The sequence below is a fragment of the Danio rerio genome, chromosome 9, assembly GCF_049306965.1.
Source record: "Danio rerio strain Tuebingen ecotype United States chromosome 9, GRCz12tu, whole genome shotgun sequence".
In the NCBI taxonomy this organism is placed as follows: Eukaryota; Metazoa; Chordata; class Actinopteri; order Cypriniformes; family Danionidae; genus Danio; species Danio rerio.
Genome location: NC_133184.1, coordinates 4,746,475 through 4,767,179, shown reverse-complemented (window position 1 = coordinate 4,767,179; position 20,705 = coordinate 4,746,475). Strand labels below are relative to the sequence as shown.

General features: G+C 38.9%; 1 protein-coding gene across 12 annotated transcripts in view; it reads left to right on the top strand.

Annotated features, from left to right (window-relative positions):
- The window catches only part of fmnl2a (formin-like 2a), a 132,824-nt gene that overhangs the window by 100,641 nt on the left and 11,478 nt on the right, over positions 1-20,705 (top strand). For 8 of the 12 annotated variants that reach the window (XM_005167947.6, XM_068223538.2, XM_073912440.1 and 5 more), the window contains 10 exons: positions 2,492-2,616; positions 3,542-3,744; positions 4,337-4,571; positions 6,619-6,687; positions 6,769-6,849; positions 7,018-7,147; positions 7,250-7,413; positions 9,149-9,250; positions 9,992-10,087; positions 12,036-12,159. In XM_005167947.6, coding sequence (XP_005168004.1) covers positions 2,492-2,616; positions 3,542-3,744; positions 4,337-4,571; positions 6,619-6,687; positions 6,769-6,849; positions 7,018-7,147; positions 7,250-7,413; positions 9,149-9,250; positions 9,992-10,087; positions 12,036-12,159 — 1,329 coding nt within the window. Of the gene's footprint in view, positions 1-2,491; positions 2,617-3,541; positions 3,745-4,336; positions 4,572-6,618; positions 6,688-6,768; positions 6,850-7,017; positions 7,148-7,249; positions 7,414-9,148; positions 9,251-9,991; positions 10,088-12,035; positions 12,864-15,118; positions 15,221-20,705 lie in introns of all 12 variants that reach the window. The other 4 variants (XM_001345159.10, XM_017357746.4, XM_073912439.1 and 1 more) reach the window with 2 other exon arrangements.

Sequence of the window (20,705 nt, the reverse complement as noted above, 5' to 3'; positions counted from 1 at the left end):
TTATGTAGCCAAAATGGCTGCATTTTATCTTTAAAATGAACGCTATGGGTGGGTATTATGCTGTTGCGTTTATCAGCTGACCGCTTGCCTACATATGGAGGGTTTTCCAGCTGTTACCAGTTTGCCCAGTAGCTTGCCATGTACGTCGGCAGACTTGAGACACAGAGTGGAATTGACCATGACGAGGGGGTTCGAGTTCGGTGAAGAGCGGTTCTAGAAAATGGGTATTGCAAAAGTAAAATAAACTAGTAAATAACATGGTGAGAATGTGGTAAAATATTTTCTTTTTTCTGGATTGCTCTTTAAAATACTATCGGTTGGTTTGAGGGAAGGGGGAGAGTGGAGGTATTGGTCAGTTTGACGGTGAGTCAGTCAACAATGGCCTCTGGTAGCGAGAACAGCAGGCACGATCAGCACTCGCAAGAGAAAGAATCTCTTGAGATCTGAATAAGCGTACACAGTGGCCTCTGGTGGAAAAACAAAAACTGCAAAAAAAAAAAAAAAAAGCTCCTGGAACAAACTTGCTGCTCTTCAGAAATGTATATAGGGGTACGTTTTCAGAATGAGCCTGAGTTAAATGTATTTATCTCAAACTGTCATGGTTTGGTTATTTCATCTGACAATAAATACAGAAAGACACCCCTCCATCATGTTGCTGCCAGATAAAACATTTGTCATGCTAACGTGCTGCTATAAAAAACAGAAGCTTGCAATGCTTCTACGAGAGGTCCACTGCACTAAAATCTGACTTCTGTGTACCGTTACACCCCTAGGGATTAGTTGACTATATACTATTGCTGTTTAATGATTAATTGCAAATAATGGCATATTTATAATACAATTTGGTATATACCTCAAAGCCCCTAATTCTGAGAAAAATCTCAAGATTCCCTAAGGACATTTTTGGCCAAAATCATTTCATTAAATAAAAAAACTTAGCTACTTTATTTAAGTTTTCTACTTGACCAAACAAAATAAAACTGGACAAAGTTAAGTCCAATTCCACGTGAAAATAAAGGTTAACACTAAAATTTTAAGCATTTTTTGTTGTACTTTTACAGATTTATATAAATAAATTAACGGAAAAAAATTAAACAAAATACATAAATTAACAGATTGTGTTTTCAAAGTCAGTGATATGGTGTTTGTCTAAAAAACAAAATTGGGTTTATGCTTGAAACCTTCCCCAAAATATCCACTAGGGAAAAGATTAAGCACTGCAAAAAGGGATGCTTGAGGGTCAGAATTATTAGCCCCCCTGTTGATAAAGTTGAAGTCAGATTTATTGTGAAAAAACAAACAAGACTTTATCTAGAAAATATATATTATAGGAAATCCTGTGTGAAAATTTCTTGTTTTGTTAAACATGATTTTGGAAAATATTTGAAAAAGAAAACAAACAAAAAATCACAGGGTGGCTAATAATTTTGACTTCAACATTTCTGCTGTCTGTTAAGTTGCTAATATTAAAATGAAAATAGGCAGTTCCTTAAATCATGTTTACATTTTATTGTTGAGAAAGTGAAACAACGTAGCCAGGGTGAAGTGAATGAAGTTATAAAGTACACTGTTCCCTTTGAAGATTTACCCGTGTCCTCGGTATACGTTAGTCTGTTTTCCATATTAAACTGAGAAGAAGAGGCTGCAGCCTTGATCAAACTTGCGAAGTCTGAACTTACAAGGAGAGGAGACAGGACTAAACTGTGTGTGTAGGCTACTTAATATTCAGGAAAAGCCCCAATCAGAGAGGCGAATGTTGGCAGCTCCGCCTCCGTTTTCAGATGTCTCCGTTTCCATCATCCACACTGAGATGGAGCAGCAGCGTATTAGAATTAAAACGGCCTCTCCAGCGTTTTCGAAACGCTCCGTTTTCGGCGCTCGAGAAATCCGGCGTAGCGTGGATGGTTGGCGTAATCGTAGCAAAACGTATGCGTTTTCAAACTAAAACGCATTAGTGTAAAGGGGGCGTGTATATCTCTTTTCACTCTCCCTTGTTAATGTGCTCTAGACTGATTATAGTGTGTCGGATGTTCTATGTACAGCACTTTCCAACACTGTAAACAAAACCCTAGCTGACAATATTTTAGGTGACTCAAATTAACTTTTCTAGTCATCTCAACTTACATCAATCAAACTGACTAAAATATTAAGTTATACAATTTAGTTCCAACCTAGTTAACTTATTAAATTAAGTTCAATCAACATAAAAATAAGAACCTTTTTGTCATTTAAGTTTGTACAGTGAAGCAAATAAATTAAGTTTTAGAGGATTTAGTTGCAATTCCATCACCTTCTTCTTCTGAAGCTGGCCCATTGTTGTTCTTTACTCACTGATCACGTCACTTCATTTACCCTCAAATACTGTATGTGCACTGAGATAAACACACCCTGTCTGTGTCTGCTGTTCACCATCCAGCTCCACATCAGTGCATGCTGTTGTGTTTGTGTCATTTGTATGATTATAACATGCTCTTTGTGTTATGTTGTGTAGCTGTGAAAATCAAGAAACCCATCAAGACGAAGTTCCGCATGCCCGTGTTCAATTGGGTGGCGCTGAAACCCAATCAGATCAATGGCACCGTCTTCAACGAGATCGACGATGAAAGAATACTGGAGGTGAGAAAGACAAAGGTTTAAAAACTATTTAGTTAGTGGTCCGCTGTCATTTATTTTGTGTTTTGCACAATGCATAATTCCTATTATATTAGTATTCTTAATATACAGTTAAAGCCAAAATGATTCAATTTTAATCTTTTTCAAACATTTCCATGGTGATTTTTTAAAACACACTTTTAAACTTAATAGTTTAATGAGTAATTACTATTAACAAATTTATTTTGTCTTTGCCATGATGACAGTGGATAATATTTCACTACTTATTTGGCAGGATACTAGTATTAAGCTTAAAGTGACATTTAAAGACTAAACATTAAACAAAAAAAAAATGTTAAAGTTAAAATATGGAACAAAATCAATGCCAAAAGTATTGAAATAAAAACCTTGTTGAATAGCACAAACTGAAAAAACAAACAAACAATGAATTGAAATAATATGATTAAACATGAAATTTACATAGCTGTTTATTAAAGCTGTGAATATTTCAACTAAACATATTTAAAAAAACGCTGTCAATTTTTTTAGCTGGTCAGGCTGGAAAATGAACAGCTATAACCAGCTAAAACCAGCTTAACCAGCCTGGTTTAAGCTGGACATAGCTGGTTTTGGCTGGGCTCCCAGCCTGACTAGGCTGGTCAAGCTAGTTTTAGCTGGTCAACTGCCATTCTGACCAGCTAAGATCAGGCTGGAAATGGCTGGAAACCAGCCTGGAAATCGCCAAACCCCTCTAAAACCAGCCTGGTCGACCAGCTAAAACCAGCCTAGGCTGGTTTAAGCTGTTTTTTTCAGTAGGGAAATAAATTTCTTGGCAAAAATAAAAGACTAATGCTGAATTGTTGTTGGCTTATTACACCTTGTTTTGTTGTTTTACGTTGGTATATAAACTGCACCTATCAATATAGATTATTGTATTTTTTCTCTTCAGGATCTGAATGTGGATGAGTTTGAGGAGATGTTCAAGACAAAAGCACAAGGTCCAGCCATAGACATCACCTCCAGCAAACAGAAGACCGCTCAGAAAGGACCACATAAAATCTCGCTGCTGGACGCCAACAGATCGAAAAACCTGGCCATCACCCTTAGGAAAGTGGGCAAGACATCAGAGGAGATCTGCAGAGGCATTCAATTGTAATTCACAGCTGACACACTATAGATATTTCACTGTCACCAATACCTCTTTAAAGGAATTTACAAGTCCCCTAGAGTTCAAAAGTTGAGTTTTACCATACGTTTTCAATCCATTCAGCCGATCTTCGGGTCCGACGGAAGTTCTTTTAGCTTAGCTTAGCATAAATTATTGAATCGGATTAGACTATTAGCATCTCATTCAAACATGTAAAAAAAAAAAGTTTTGTCTTAGTACATGATGGAACTACAAAAGAGTTTAAATTGAAAAATGATTGAAACTCTTTTAAAGAAATGTTTGTGCAAGATGCTAATGGTCTAATCCGATTCAAGGATTTATGCTAAGCTAATCTAAGGTAAAAGTGCTCCTGTCAGACTGAATGGATTCAAAAGAGGTTAAACTCAAATGTCTATCTCTAGGGGAAATGTAAAATGAGCCGATTTACTGAGAAAAGGGGAGTGATCATTTAATAAATTATTTTATTAGAGCTAATCATGAACTTTTTTGTTGTACTCCAAACTGAACTGACAATCGAATGTGATTATATTAATGCTCTGACGTGTGTGTGTGTGTGTGTGTGTATGTGTGTTTAAGATTTGACTTGAGGACATTGCCGGTGGATTTCGTGGAGTGTTTGATGAGATTCATTCCATCGGAAGCGGAGCTGAAAGTTTTGCGGCAGTACGAAAAGGAGCGCAAGCCTCTGGAAAACCTGACAGACGAGGATCGCTTCATGATCCAGTTCAGCAAGATAGAGCGCCTCATGCAGAAGATGACCATTATGGCATTTGTGGGGAACTTTACAGAGAGCATTCAGATGCTCACGCCGGTAAATTACAAAAAAAAAAAAAAGCTGTTTTCCCTGGAGCTGTGGTAGAAAAACAATTAAGAAATCATTTCTACATCTTTTGTGAGCTTTACAAAATGCATACATTTTCTCTCTAGTATGGATTCTAAGCTTTATTTTTAACAGCTGACGACAGTCTAGGCTAGTTTTTAACCTCAGATGGCATTTTAGACTAGGTTTTACCTGCAGACGGCGCTCTAGGCTAGTTTTTAACAGCAGAAGATGCTCTAGGCTTGTTTTTAACCGCAGATGGCACTCTAGGCTAGTTTTTAAAAGCAGATGGTGCTCTAGGTTTGTTTTTAACAGCAAACAGTGCTCTAGTCTAGTGCTTTAGTCAGCAGATGTCCCTCTGTAGGCTAGTTTTTAACTGCAGATGTCCCTCTATAGGCTAGTTTTTAACCGCAGATGTCCCTCTATAGGCTAGTTTTTAACCGCAGATGTCCCTCTGTAGGCTAGTTTTTAACCGCAGATGTCCCTCTATAGGCTAGTTTTTAACCGCAGATGTCCCTCTATAGGCTAGTTTTTAACTGCAGATGTCCCTCTATAGGCTAGTTTTTAACCGCAGATGTCCCTCTATAGGCTAGTTTTTAACCGCAGATGTCCCTCTGTAGGCTAGTTTTTAACCGCAGATGTCCCTCTATAGGCTAGTTTTTAACCGCAGATGTCCCTCTATAGGCTAGTTTTTAACCGCAGATGTCCCTCTGTAGGCTAGTTTTTAACCGCAGATGTCACTCTATAGGCTTGTTTTTAACCGCAGATGTCCCTCTATAGGCTAGTTTTTAACCGCAGATGTCCCTCTGTAGGCTAGTTTTTAACCGCTAGTTTTTAACTGCAGATGCCCCTCTATAGGCTAGTTTTTAACCGCAGATGTCCCTCTATAGGCTAGTTTTTAACTGCAGATGTCACTCTATAGGCTTGTTTTTAACCGCAAATGTCCCTCTATAGGCTAGTTTTTAACCGCAGATGTCCCTCTATAGGCTAGTTTTTAACTGCAGATGTCCCTCTATAGGCTAGTTTTTAACCGCAGATGTCCCTCTATAGGCTAGTTTTTAACCGCAGATGTCCCTCTGTAGGCTAGTTTTTAACCGCAGATGTCCCTCTATAGGCTAGTTTTTAACCGCAGATGTCCCTCTATAGGCTAGTTTTTAACCGCAGATGTCCCTCTGTAGGCTAGTTTTTAACCGCAGATGTCACTCTATAGGCTTGTTTTTAACCGGAGATGTCCCTCTGTAGGCTAGTTTTTAACCGCTAGTTTTTAACTGTAGATGTCCCTCTATAGGCTAGTTTTTAACCGCAGATGTCCTTCTATAGGCTAGTTTTTAACTGCAGGTGTCCCTCTATAGGCTGGTTTTTAACTGCAGGTGTTCCTCTATAGGCTAGTTTTTAACCGCAGATGTCCCTCTATAGGCTAGTTTTGAACAGAAGACAGCGCTCTATGCTAGTTTTAAACTGTTGATGGCAATTGAGGGTGACGCAGTGGTCGCTGGGTCACTGGTTTAAGCCTTGGCTGGCTCAGTTGGCGTTTCTGTGTGGAGTTAGCATGTTCTCCCTGCGTTCGCATGGGTTTCCTCCAGGTTTTCTGGTTTCCCCCACAGTACAAAGACGTGGTACAGGTGAATTGGGTAAGCTAAATTGTCCATAGCGTATGAGTGTGTGTGGATGTTTCCCAGAGATGGGTTGCGGCTGGAAGGGTATGTGCTGCATAAAAATGTGCTGGATAAGTTGGCGGTTCATTCCGCTGTGGCGACCCCGGATTAATAAAGGGACTAAGCCCTCAAGAAAATGAATGAATGAATGATTAGTGTAAGATATATTGTTAAATTAACAATTTAATTAATTGTAACATGTTAAATTACATTTCTTACATTTATAGTAATTATATAATATTATAAATAAATTCAACTACAGTTTTGTCTTTAGAAATGGTCTTTGTGATATCTTTTTTGATGTTTCAACATTTATAGTAATCTTCTTTTGATAATAATTTTATTTTGTCTCCTGTTTTTTTTTTTTTTTCTTATCTCAATAGCAACTTCATGCCGTCATTGCAGCCTCTGTCTCTATCAAGTCCTCACAAAAACTCAAGAAGATTCTGGAAGTAAGAGTTTTCTTTTTGGCCTGATTCATTGTTTTCCCTCTTGACCATGTGTGTCTTTATCAAGCTGTGTTTCTCTCCCAGATCATCTTAGCTCTGGGGAACTACATGAACAGCAGTAAAAGAGGAGCAGTGTATGGTTTCAAGCTGCAGAGCTTAGATCTGGTATTATTTCCACACCCATTTTTCTTTTAATCCAATCACACATTAGCTATTTTAAATTAAATGACTGGTTTGGCTACTTTAATAAGTAAAAATGTATTTAATTTGATTAATTTTATATTTAGGTTCAGTATCAAAAGGTTCTGATGGTTTGTGTGTGTTTTCTTCCAGTTATTAGACACTAAATCAACAGACCGCAAGATCACTCTTCTGCACTACATAGCAAATGTAGTGAAGGACAAATACCAGCAGGTGTCGCTCTTCTATAACGAGCTTAACTATGTGGAAAAAGCGGCAGCTGGTAAGAAACGTCACATATAACTCTTGACAGTATTACAATAAAAAGACAGTGGTGTTTGATTACATGTCAAGGTTTGATCTAAAAGATGTCTGTGTCTTTCAGTCTCTCTGGAGAATGTTTTATTAGATGTGAAGGAGCTTCAGCGAGGGATGGATCTGACCAGGAAAGAGTACAGCATGCATGGCCACAACACTCTGCTCAAAGACTTCATACAGCAAAACGAGAACAAACTCAAGAAACTGCAGGATGATGCCAAGATCGCTCAGGTACCAGTAATACACTGCAAAACAAATGGCTGTAGGGGTGAGGTTTAGGGTAGGGTTGGGCATCTAAGCTATAATGCCGATCCGATACGCATCTCGATGTAAAGAATACGATCCGATATATTAGCGATACATTTGTGACATATTGCGATGCAACACGATACGATTCACACCCATATCACGATACGATGCAATATTTCAGCACTAACTAATTAGATCAAGTTTATGAGATGATGTGAAAGAGGATGCTGTGCCATTGAATGAGTTTGATTATTTATAAACCAAGCAAAACCAAGACTTTTTTTTACAAACTGACTTTTCTCTCAGAGCCAGAGTGTCAGTTTACAGTAGAGGACCATTTTAGAACATATAGCACATATTATTTAAGTATTTTCAAGATAAACAGAATGTATAAGTGCAATATATATTAAAAAAATATGTTTATATTTGCACTCTTTCAACATAAATAAATTTAGCATTGCACAACAAGAATTGTGATTTAACTTTTCAACTATGAAAACAAGTTTTACAAAGATATATTTTGTCACTGATTATTCAAACTTAAGGTCTTGAACTAGCAGTGTTATGCTGCTTTGAAACATCACTGTCACTGTAAACAACAGGCTAATAAAAATATAACAAACCAGCAATCTTCTTGCTGTGAGGTGGTCAAACTACCCACTGTGCCACCGTGACACCCAATTATTTTTATCATTATTATTATTAATATTATTATTATTATAATTAAATAAAAATTAACAGGAGGAGGTGTTTAAAACCTTCGTTCTCCGTGACACTAGGCTGAATATCTTTGCAGATGAACAATGCAGTAGCATTCGTTATTGGCGTAGAGCGAGCAGAACTGTTGCGCACGGAAAAAAAACTTGCAATGCTTTTCTCACCACTTTTGGAGCTGGTACAGTTGAAGCAGAGCGAAAGCCGGGGATGCAGGAACACTGGAAGATGCTTTCACAACAACACCGTGGCGCTGCTTCAAGTGAGATTTCAGATTAGTCGTACTGCCCGCGTATTTTACAGATGCGCGGCACATTTTGCAAATTGCATCTGTCCTGTCATGTCGTCCATCCTTAAATCCATAATGTTGCCATACTTTAGATTTAAAACTCAGTGGGGAATAAAATGTTTGTTTTGCTTCTCGCACTTTCTGAGGGCGCACCACTAGCCTTATCCGCACACCTGATACACTGAGTTGTAGTGTGTGCACATCCGCAAGTTGCTAAGGCTTACTTTATGTAGGTCGATTAAATTATGCGCCAAAACAGGTTGACAACACTTGTTAATAAATAAAAAATACATTCTATATTAAAAATAGAAGCTGTATCTCGGAAAAATCGATGCATCTCGCAAAAACCGATGCATCTCGATTTGCTTCCAAAATTTCATTCATCCTCTGCTGCTCAACCGATGCACTCGCATCGTGCACGCGCATGACCGCGTATCGATACATATCGGTTAATCTTCCCATCCCTAGTTTAGGGGCTGCTATTATTATTATTATTATTATTATTGTTATTATTAAAAATCCTGTTTCTACATGAATAAAATATATGAAATATATAAATAGAATTTTGTTTCCTCGTGAGATCTTACTGGAAATAATGAAATCATATACATGAACCATTTTTATTGAGATTTTAAAACACTCGGTTATTGTATTTCATGTTGTTCTGAATAACGTTTCTTCTATGGTGTTTTTGTTCATTTCTCATCCGCTCAGGATGCCTTTGATGAGGTGGTGAAATTCTTCGGAGAAAACGCGAAAACGACGCCACCATCTGTATTTTTCCCAGTGTTTGTGCGCTTTGTGAAGGCGTACAGGGTAATAAGACCAATTACACATCACCTTTCCGTTCAGACAGACTGCTTCACTTCTTTCATTCATTTAAACCAGGGGTGTCCAAAGGTGGTCCTGGAGGGCCGGTGTCCTGCAGATTTTAGCTCCAACTTGCCTCAAGAAACCTGCAAGGAGGGCTGCCTCCGAAACCGCATACTTTTATACTATATAGTACGCTAAAATCAGTATGCGAGCCTAGTAGTATGTCCGAATTCATAGAATTCGAAAATGAGCATGCGAGAAGTACCCGGATGACTTCCTACTTCCGGCGAGATTCTGAAGTGCGCATTCCATGCATGCTACGCCATCCCATAATGCCCCGCGAGAGAATTCATGAATGCAAATGAGGCGATGCAACTGACGCAGGTAGGTCACGTGACCATGACAAAATGGCAGATGTAGTACGTCCGAATTCCATTCATACATTTCACATTCATACTGTATAGAACGTACTTTTCTAACGGCCGAGTAGTACGTTTAAATTCAAATGCAGTACCTACTGAGTAGTAGGCGGTTTTGGACGCAGCCGATGTTTCTAGAAAGCTTAGTAAGAGCTTGATTAGCTAGCCCAGGTGTGTCTGATTGGGGATGAAACTAAACTATGCAAGACACCGGCCCTCGAGGACCGAGTTTGGACATGCCTGATTTACACCATCGCTGCTCTGACCACTTGTGTTGCTGAACTACTCATTGCCAACAACACTGATGGGTTTTTCTCTCTATCAGCAAGCAGAGGAGGATAATGAACAGAAGAAGAGACACGAGCAGATGATGATGGAAAAGCTGATTGAGCAGGAGGCGATGGAGCAGGAGGATCAGAAGGTACTAATAATGACAAAATAATGATAGTGAGATTTCAGTAGTGTTTTAGTGTTTGCGTTTGTGTGTGTCATGGATAGACCTACGTGGAATCTGCTTAATTTCGCCCATTTTCAGCACCTCATTAAAGGGCCATGAAACCCCCTCGTTTCAGCAGGGTGTTTTCACACCTCTACTTTGGAAAAAGTCAGAAAAGTGGGCGTGTCCAGCTCTGTTTAGGGGGGAGTGTCGGAGGAAGAAAAGAGGCTTGGTGTGGGAGTGTCTATTTGGGCGCGCTGAATTTCAGAGTCAAAACACACAACCACAGCGGACAATGTGACTGTGTTTACATGGACATCTGTAGTCGAATTATTTGCCAAATTATTAAATGGTGGACTTTAACTGCAGTTTGGCTCTTTCATACAGGGAATTCATTCATGTCCCTCCTGACAAACGTGATATTTGATTCGAGGAACTGCTCTAAGCGTGTATTTTTCATGCAATGTTTGATACCGCACGCCGAATGAGAGAAAAAACTCAGCATTTCCCGGAAACTTAGATGCACACGGCAGATAGTGTCAGAAAGCCGCGTGTCTTATTCCGGTCACAAAATCCTACATGAGGTTATAGTTTGGTTGTAAAGCTAACTTGTTTACACTCGGTGCAATAGTTTGTTTGATACGAATAAAATACGAACTGAATAAACAAAGAGCACTGGTCGCTCACTTACCAAATCTGTAGAGACAGAACAATCACCAGCAACTAGAGCCGCGTCTTTATTAAGAGAAGACTACAAGCGAAACCGGATCTCAGCGTTTGCAGATGAGAACAGCTCTCAGGTAAACAATAATCCTCCTTAGACACGTAAGTTATTGTTGTCGCGCGTCGCGTACACTGTTAATCCACACGAGTCTGCGCTCTCACAGAGAGAAAATGAAAACGAAACTTAACTGCAGCAAAATATAAAAGCAACACTTCACGCTTGTTTTGCCAACACAACGTGGTGTCTCTGTCGTCTAAACACTGTGACAGTAATAAATATTAATGAAGTTGTACAATAGAGCGCGCTGATTGGTTTGAACCAAGCCTTACTCATGCATTAATGCAGCACACTGTAAGACGTAATAAGACACACTCTGGCACAGACGTCCAGTCTGCACGCTGGAATACACGCTATTATGTCATGACCGTGACGCAGCTTCAAAAATTCGTTTCAAACCGGAAGTACGAATTTGCTTGAAATAACGCAAAAACAACCAATTTACACCTTTTTAGTGAAATATAGGTGTCCTAATAGTGTTTTTAGCAGTGTGAGACACATATACGACTGTCAACAACTCAAAAAATGTGTTTTGGTGTTTCGTGACCCTTTAAGTATATTTATTTAGCGGTGTGTAAATTTATATCTATTCAGTTTTTAAATGGATTTCAGTAATTTTACTGACTAATATGAAAACCTTTTTATGATTTACTTACAATACAGTTAGTAAATTAAACATTTCTGTCTTTTAGCAGACATATGCACTGCAAAAAAATGCCTTTCTTACTTAAATTTTTTGTCTTGTTTCTAGTACAAATATCGAAAAGTTCTTAAATCAAGAAGCATTTTCTAGACGGGCAAAACATATTGTCTTGTTTTAAGAAATAATATGCCAAAATGAAGCGTGTTTTTCTTTAAAACAAGCAAAATAATCTGCCAATGGTGTCAGCAAAATAATCTTATCACGAATCAAAAAAACAAGATTATTTTGCTTGATTTGAGGAAAAACTCACTTCATTTTGGCATATTATTTCAGCCTGCGTACCACAGTTTGAGAACCACTGCTCTACATTGTATAGCCCATTTTCTTTCGCTGGGTATGCCATCATTTGAACGCATTGTATAAAGGAGTGTGGGGAGAAGTTTTGTAGATTAACATAACATTGAATGTGGTTGTGTGAGATGTCATTATGTATGTATATGTGTGTTCAGTCTCCCTCTCATAAGAATAAGCGTCAGCAGCAGGAGTTGATTGCAGAGCTGAGGAAAAAGCAGGTGAAGGACAGCAGACACGTGTATGAGGGTAAAGACGGAGCCATTGAGGACATCATCACAGGTACACACAACCCAGCGTTCTGTTGTCGGGGCTGCTTGCAGAACATTTATTATAAAGTGTTAGTTTGAGCCACTAACCAGCTCTCAGTGACTGGTGGGAAGCTTTACTGATCAATAACAATTAACTGACCGTTGTCATTACAGGCTGATTGTGTGTGCGTGTGTGCTGTTACTGCTTACAGCTCTGAGCTGGAGTACTTCTACTAAACATGTTTACTGTAGGCTTAAAGGGGTCATATTATATCTTACGTTTCGATGAAGTTTCAAAGTTAAGTTTATTTATATACTTTGTACACCTTTTTACACACAACTCAAAAAATGATGTGGTTTATAATTAATAATGATAGCAGGGTAATAGGTCTCATTTTGCAGTGATTTTGTTATTAATTTTATCGGCTAAATAATCGTAATTTATTTTTTTACTTAAATAAAATAAGTCACTTGTATTTGCATAGCGATTTACAACAGAGATTGTTTCAAAGCAGCTTTACACAGTAAACTGTAAAACAATGTTGCTGCCTTAAATTTTATTAAGTTGAATCGAATTGGCTAAACAAGTCATTTGAATTTATGTCCATTAAATTGACTCAAACATCAAGTTAAAAACAGTATAACTTAAAAAAAAATTGTTGAAACTTTTAATATCACTAAACTTAGGGCGAAGCAGTTGCGCAGTAGGGAGTGCTGTCGCTTCACAGCAAGAAGGTCGCTCAGTTGGCGTTTCTGTGTGGAGTTTGCATGTTCTCCCTGAGTTCGCGTGGGTTTCCTCCGGGTGCTCCGGTTTCCCCCACAGTCCAAAGACATGCGGTATAGGTGAATTGGGTAGGCTAAATTGTCATGAGTGTGTGTCTATGTGTGTGTGTGGATGTTTCCCAGAAATGGGTTGCGGCTGGAAGGGCATCTGCTGTGTAAAAACGTGCTGGATAAGTTAGCGGTTCATTCCGCTGTGGTTAATTAACCCTGGATTAATAAAGGGACTCAGCCGACAAGAAAATGAATGAATCACTAAACTTAACTTACTAAAATAAATCAATCATCAAACAAAAACTTGTGAGGATTTGGGTTTTGGTAGATCCTGGATCTTTGAATCATGATAAATCATGGTTCTTCAAACCAAATATAAAATTTTTTTTTAAATATAAAAATATAATTTATTTGCTGCTCATGGTTGTTGTGAAGGACAGATCTATAAATCATGATTAGCAAGTTGTTGCAGTTGGCTGACGGCAAGACAATAGCGTAATGACATTATGCCCTTTCACACATACAGACCTTTCCGGAAAATTGCCGGCAATTTTCCGGAAAGGTTGTATGTGTGAACAGGTCCTTTTTGAAAATACCGGTAAATTCGTTCTGGCTTTTTTCCGGAAAGAGAAGTTGTAACATTACCGGCAATTTGCTGGAATGCTGCGCTGTGTGAATGCAGAAGGAAGATTCCCGTAATAAGCGCGTGCACGTCTAGAACGTGCTGACGTGAGACGTCTGCTTTAGCCAATCACAACAGTCAGACGCATTTACGTCTGCGCGGTTTGTGAGGATAAAAGCCTTTGAATATTTTTCCAGACACATTTAGCTGCTAGAAGTTAGTCAGATCACGTTTATATGTTCTTCTTAATGCCAACTGTGTAAATAATCATCGATGAGATGCTTATGATAAGCCGTTGTTTGTTTACGTTCGTGTGCCTGTGAAACAGCCTGTGAGCGCCAGCACACGTACATATTATGAACATCTCGACATGCGAAAGTGATCCTGTGAAAGTTGTTCACAATATTGATCATCCACAGAGTTTGTAATTTAGTCAAATGTTTACAAATACAAGCGCAGCCGTTTAAAGCTCATTTGTGGTGAATGATGTCAGAATTTACCGGTATTTTGGAATGGATGTGTGAATGCTCTTTTGCGGATAATTTCCGTAACGTCCTCGCCTGTGTGAACAGCGCTTTTTTCAATATACCGGTAAAGTCTTTCCGGAAATTTTCCGGATATTTACCGGTATCACTGTGTGAAAGGGGCTATTATTGAATTATTATTACATTTTCAATGAGGTTTGCAAAATTACTTAAAAGTACTATACCCCTGCTGAAAAAAACTTAAAGCTTAAGCTGGTTGGCTGGTTTTAGCTGGTCGACCAGCCTGGTTTTAGAGGGGTATTGGCCACTTCCAGGCTGGTTTCCAGCCATCTCCAGCCTAGTCTTAGCTGGACAGGCTGGAAAATGACCAGCCTGGTTTAATCTGGACATAGCTGGTTTTGGCTGGGCTCCCAGCCTGGCTAGGCTGGTCAAGCTGGTTTTAGCTAGTCATCTCTCAGCCTGACCAGCTAAGACCAGGATGGAAATGGCTGGAAACCTGAGTGTGCAGTTAGGTCTCCAGGCCTGCAGCTTCACCTTACTCGCTGAAGCTGTTTCAGAGCAATACATAAAAAATGACCACTAGGCGTCACTATGGAGACGGGTTTCGAAACGTTTCGAAGCTTCAACACATTCGCTTCAACTGTTTCAGTGTTTCATTTAGCCTCGCTCTGCCCACCACTAAAATGTACAATTGAGACTGAATGAAATGTGAATTAAGGGCACTTTAGAAATCTCTCACTCTCTCTCATTTTGAGGACTTTTACAACTATGTATAAAAACTGTTTTATTCCATTGGGAAAATGACATTCGAGTTTAATGATATGACCCCTTTATGAATAACTCATTCACTTCTAACCATTTAAAAACATCATATTTCAGAGGAGAATTTTATTGTAGTGTGAAATGTACCCTTTATGTAATCCTCTAGACAGCTCTAGAACTGTTTTAGCTGTAAACCATGTTCAAATAGTTGATATAATAGCTGCTAGTACCATGTGATTATGCTAGAGTGTGCTGTTTTGTGTAGAAAGTGCTAACATTGTGCTTGTTGCTGTGGCAGTTAAACCCTGTGTTGTTTGTATGTGTGTGTGTGTTTCGTCTGGACGCAGTGCTGAAGACTGTCCCATTTACTGCGCGCACGGCCAAACGCAGCTCGCGTTACTTCAACGAGGAGCTCCACTTCTAAAGCTTAGACTCTCTCTCTTTTAAAGGTCGCTGGATAAAGCTGCTCTCTTTCTTTCTTTCTGTGTGTGTGTGTGTGTGTGCACCCCTTCACATTCCTGGTTTGATTTCCCTGAGGGACGGCCCTACTGAATGTGTGCTGGCTGATAGATGTGGTCACGTTCATTTTTCATTTCTTTTCCCACTAAAACTCACGCATGAGGGGTGCTGGGAAGGGAGGATCTCACCTATTTTTGCTGTTGTTGCATGGAGTGTAATATGTATTCATATTTATCATTGTAACACGAATGTAATGAGGAAATGTAATGTCACAAAAAGCCAAACAGGTCAGAGTTTAGAATGTACAGCTCAACTACGCCCAGCCATTGAATTAGAGTGCTTTTGGCGCCCTCTGCAGTTTACAGTACAGAAAGAAACCTGGAAAACGAACTCCACTGGAAATGATTTGTGCTGCTTGTTCAAACTACTTATTTAAAGCTTTTTTTTTCAATTGTTTTGCCACAAATTTTCTAAACCCTGATGTCAATTTTCAAAACTCTTAACACTACTTTTAACAGACCCACCAGTGTTTAAAACTCTGTTCATTTCCTTAAAGGGCTCATAGTTTACCCCTTTATTATGATTTAATATTAATATTATGGTTCTTCTGAGTGTGCCAGTTTAGGTTCAGTTTAAAACACAGTTCAGATATTTTTATTATAATTTGTTGAAAATTGTCATGTTGGGGGCGTGTACACAGCTCGCTGTTTTAGGGGCGTGTTGCTTCACATGAAAATTTGTTTCAGCTTCCTGCCCAACGTAACAAGGGGGCGGAGCCAAGAGCTCAGCTGCTCTGTGTTTGCAACAGACAGGCAGACTAAGGGTGCTTTCACACCTGTGAATCGATTCAGTTGTTCCGAAACAGATTGCAAATGTTACATTGTTGCTCTTTTTTTTCTTGGTACGGTTCGCTTTCACACTGCAAAGTTTCTAATCGGACCAAAAGAGCTATAACAAGTCACGTGTGAGTAAACTCTCATCACATTGGTCAGAGTGTCAGGGTTTATTTTGCAGAGTCCCGCTCAGCTGTCAGGAGAGCTGGTGGTTTGGTGGTGTTTGACAAGGAGCGCGTGACGTGTCTAAAGAGTGAGGGGAGATGCGGTGGGGAGGGGTGAGAAGGGTGCGCAACGTAGCCTATTTGAGGACCGGGAGGGAGACGTGAGATTACCGGGAGATTATCAATCATTTGCGGTAATAAGGAGACTCGCGAAACTTAATACACATAATTCTCTCTTCATATAGCCGTATGCCTATTAGATATCCATAAAACACAGTGATATAATCGCGCTCGGATCGTCTTGCTTTCTCACTGCAATCGATCTGCTCCAGAGTTCGTTTCAATCAAGCCGAGACCACCTCATTCAAGCAATCTCAGAGCGATTGATTTGCCGCTGATCCGAGAGTGATTGGTGGTTTCACATATGCCAAACTAACCGCGCTAACTGGGCAAAGAAGACAGGTTCCGAAACAAAAGTGTAGGTGTGAAAGCACCCTAAAAGAAGAAGCAGGAGTGAGAGGATCAGCATACAGCCGTACATGTACTACTCGGACACAGACCAAGCAGAGTACATATATATATAAATTTTCATATATTCATATTTATATATATTTATACATACATACATTGAAGTTTTGAAAAATGAATACATTTAAAAATAGCACCATATTTTATTATCTCGTGGAAAACAGATCCAATATGGAAATCCATGCAATCTTCCTGTTGATTTTGTCATTCTAAATTTCTGGGTTGAACATGATTGATGAGTTTTATTTTTTGAACATTAGTATATGCAAATGCCACCCCAGTTGCTGTTTAGTCCTCTAAGGCTTTAATTCTCATTTCATGTCAGTTAACTTGAGCTGTCATTGCTGAAGCACTGGCCTGTTGGTTTGTGACATTATGATTTGCTCGTGTGATCATTTGTCCATGTCATTGTGAGTCATTGAGATTTTTTTGGGAAGTATTACCATGCTCACTGGTTTTCTGCATTCTCTCACTCCATCTTGTCTTGCTGTGATGGGAAGTTCTGGTATCATGTGACTTTCTGTCTTCCACACCTTTAACTGTCTGCATGAATCATGTTGAGGATTTTTCCTCATGTTCACTTCATTTGCTGCACTGACTTCATGCATTCTTTAAGTAAAGGAGAGAATTATGCTGTTGACTAAAGTATATGCATCTGAATTTAACAGAATCTCACCAAAAGAGTCTAAAAATGTCAAATTATATATATTAAAAAAAATTCATATACCACCTGTGGACCGGTTTTCAGTAAGTATAGTGTCAAAAGTTGATAGCTGATAAGACAAATTGGAGTTCAAATGCACCATGCCATCACAATCTCGCAAACTGCAACTTGTGAATACAAGTACATCAGAAGTGATACACGAACGTCAAACCATTGTCCAGTCGTGTGTTATCATAAATTGATCCAAGAAAGAACGGCCAGTCACACACTTATAAGCAGTGACCGCAGGTCCACAGAGTGACAAATCACAAGCAGCTACAACAGTTGTGACCAAGGCATCAGATTTTATTAAAGAGATAGATCACTCAAAAATCTTGCCATTATTTACTCGTCATTCACTTGAGAATTTTATTTCTTTCTGATGAACACAAAAAGCAGATATTTTGAAAAATGTTGAAACATAGTATTTCCATAGTATTTCTTTGTCCTACTATGGAAGTCAATGTTTACAAGTTTCTAACATTATTTCCCCCAAAATATCTGCTTTTGTGCTCATAAAGGTACGGAACCACCTGAGGGTGAGTACATTATCATCCCTTTAAATAGGCTCAGAGGTATAATGTTTTCATTCATTCGTTTTCGGCTCAGTCCCTTTATTAATCCGGGGTCGCCACAGCGGAATGAACCGCCAACTCATCCAGCACATTTTTACCCAGCAGATGCCCTTCCCATCACTGGGGAAAATAATATTGTTTATATTCATCAAAGGGTGACACAAGAAACACTTGTGACTTTATACTTAAGGGGTAGTTCACCCAAAATTGAAAATTCTGCCAGTATTTACTCGCCCTTCATCCAAACCCATTTATTTCTTCTTCAAACGCAATGGAAGACATTTTGAAAAATGCTGAAACCCTGTAATCCCTGACTTCCATAGTGTTTGTTTTTTCTACTATAAAAGTCAATGGTTACAGGTTTTCAGCCGTCTTTAAAATGTCTTCTTTTCTGTTCAACAGAAGAAAGAAACTCAAAGATTTATAACCACTTGAGGCTGAGTAAACAGTAAATTAAATTGTCCTTTTTGTGTGAACGATCCATTTAACGCTGTGGCCTCCAAATTGACCTGACATGAATACAATTAAACATTTGTGGATCACACTGGAAAAGTTATGCCATGATTAAGCTACATCACCATCACCTCAAAATATATGTGACCTGGCGGACCTGCTACATTAGCATTGTATAAGATATCCCACTAAACCGAAAACCACCTAAACAAATTATTGCCTCACAACGTGCTCTGTTTTGCAGGTTAAAGGAGATCCTGTAGTTACTATATTTGGTTATAATATAATGGCTCGTCTTGGTATACGTTTTGGTGAGATTCAGCACTAAATTTAGATACAGCATAATTCTCTCATTTACCCATAGTAGATGCATAAAGTCATCCCAATGTGTTTAACATGCATGAAGCATGTTTTGAGATGGTGTTCTCATCTTTAGTTCATTTGCTTCCGTGACTTGATGCATTTCAGCAGGGTGAATAAGATCTCAACAAAACAGTCTAAAAATGTCTGTCATATAAAATATCTCTCAAAGTAAAACATGTAACTGCTCTAATATGAGCTTGAATATTTATGAACATTCAAACTTTTATTAAAGGATAGTTCACCCCGAAATGAAAATTCTATCATCATTTGATTTGTTTCAAACCGATTTAGTTTGTTTTTCTGAATATAAAAAGATGCATCTACACATACCCCAATCCTAAACCCAACCCTCAGTTATTAACATCTACACCTACCCCAACCCTCTATAAATAACATCTACACCTACCCCAACCCTCAATGATTAACATCTACATCTACCCCAACCCTAAACCCAACCCTCAATAATTAACATCTACACCTACCCCAACCCTCAATAATTAACATCTACACCTACCCCAACCCTCAATAATTAACATCTACATCTACCCCAACCCTAAACCCAACCCTCAATAATTAACATCTACACCTACCCCAACCCTCAATAATTAACATCTACATCTATCCCAACCCTAAACCCAACCCTCAATAATTAACATCTTCACCTACCCCAACCCTCAATAATTAACATCTACACCTACCCCAACCCTCAATAATTAACATCTACATCTACCCCAACCCTAAACCCAACCCTCAATAATTAACATCTACACCTACCCCAACCCTCAATAATTAACATCTACACCTACCCCAACCCTAAACCCAACCCTCAATAATTAACATCTACACCTACCCCAACCCTAAACCCAACCCTCAATATTTAACATCTACACCTACCCCAACCCTAAACCCAACCCTCAATAATTAACATCTACACCTACCCCAACCCTAAACCCAAAACCTTGGTTATTAACCTCTACATCAACCCTTAACAAAACCCTCACAGTTAACATCTACACCTACACCTCTACCTTCATCGTTATACATCTACACCTACTCCAACCCTAAACCCAAACCACACAGTTATTACCTTATACACCTACACCAACCCTAAGCAAAACCATCAAGGTTAACGTCTACACCTACCCCAACTCTAAACCCAACCCTTAATTATTAATATCTATAACTAGCCCAACCCTAAACCCAAACCTCAGATATTAACTTCTACACCAACCCTAAATCAAACCCAGTTAACATCTACACCTACCCCAACCCTCCTGGTTATTAACATCTACACCTACCCCAACCCTAAACCTCACAGTTATTAACTTCTACACCAACCCTAAGCCAAACCCTCACAGTTAACATATACACCTACACAAACCCTAAACCAAACCCTCACGGTTATTAGCATCTACAACTAGCCCAACCCTAAACCCAAACCTCAGATATTAACTTCTACACCAACCCTAAACCAAACCTTCACAGTACCTGTAGCCATTGACTCCCACAGTATTTGTATTTCTACTAGGGAAGTCAATGTTTACAGGTTTCAAACACTAAACAATTTTTAGAAATCTTATTTGTGTTCAACAGAGGATAGAAACCCCTCTAGGGTGAGCAAATAGAGAGTACATGTTCATTTTTGGGTGAACTATCTCTTTAAACACGACTGGGAAGACTTGTTTTCTTGAGATTCTCCTACATAATATTGCACTCTTAAGTTTCCACAATGCTTCATGCCTTCTACTTACCCACACATCCTGGCTTATAACACTGCACTTCTGGGAAGCTTGACACATTTTCATTGGTTTCACTGTTTAAATATGAAGTGACCGTGCAAGAGGTCAATACTTGCT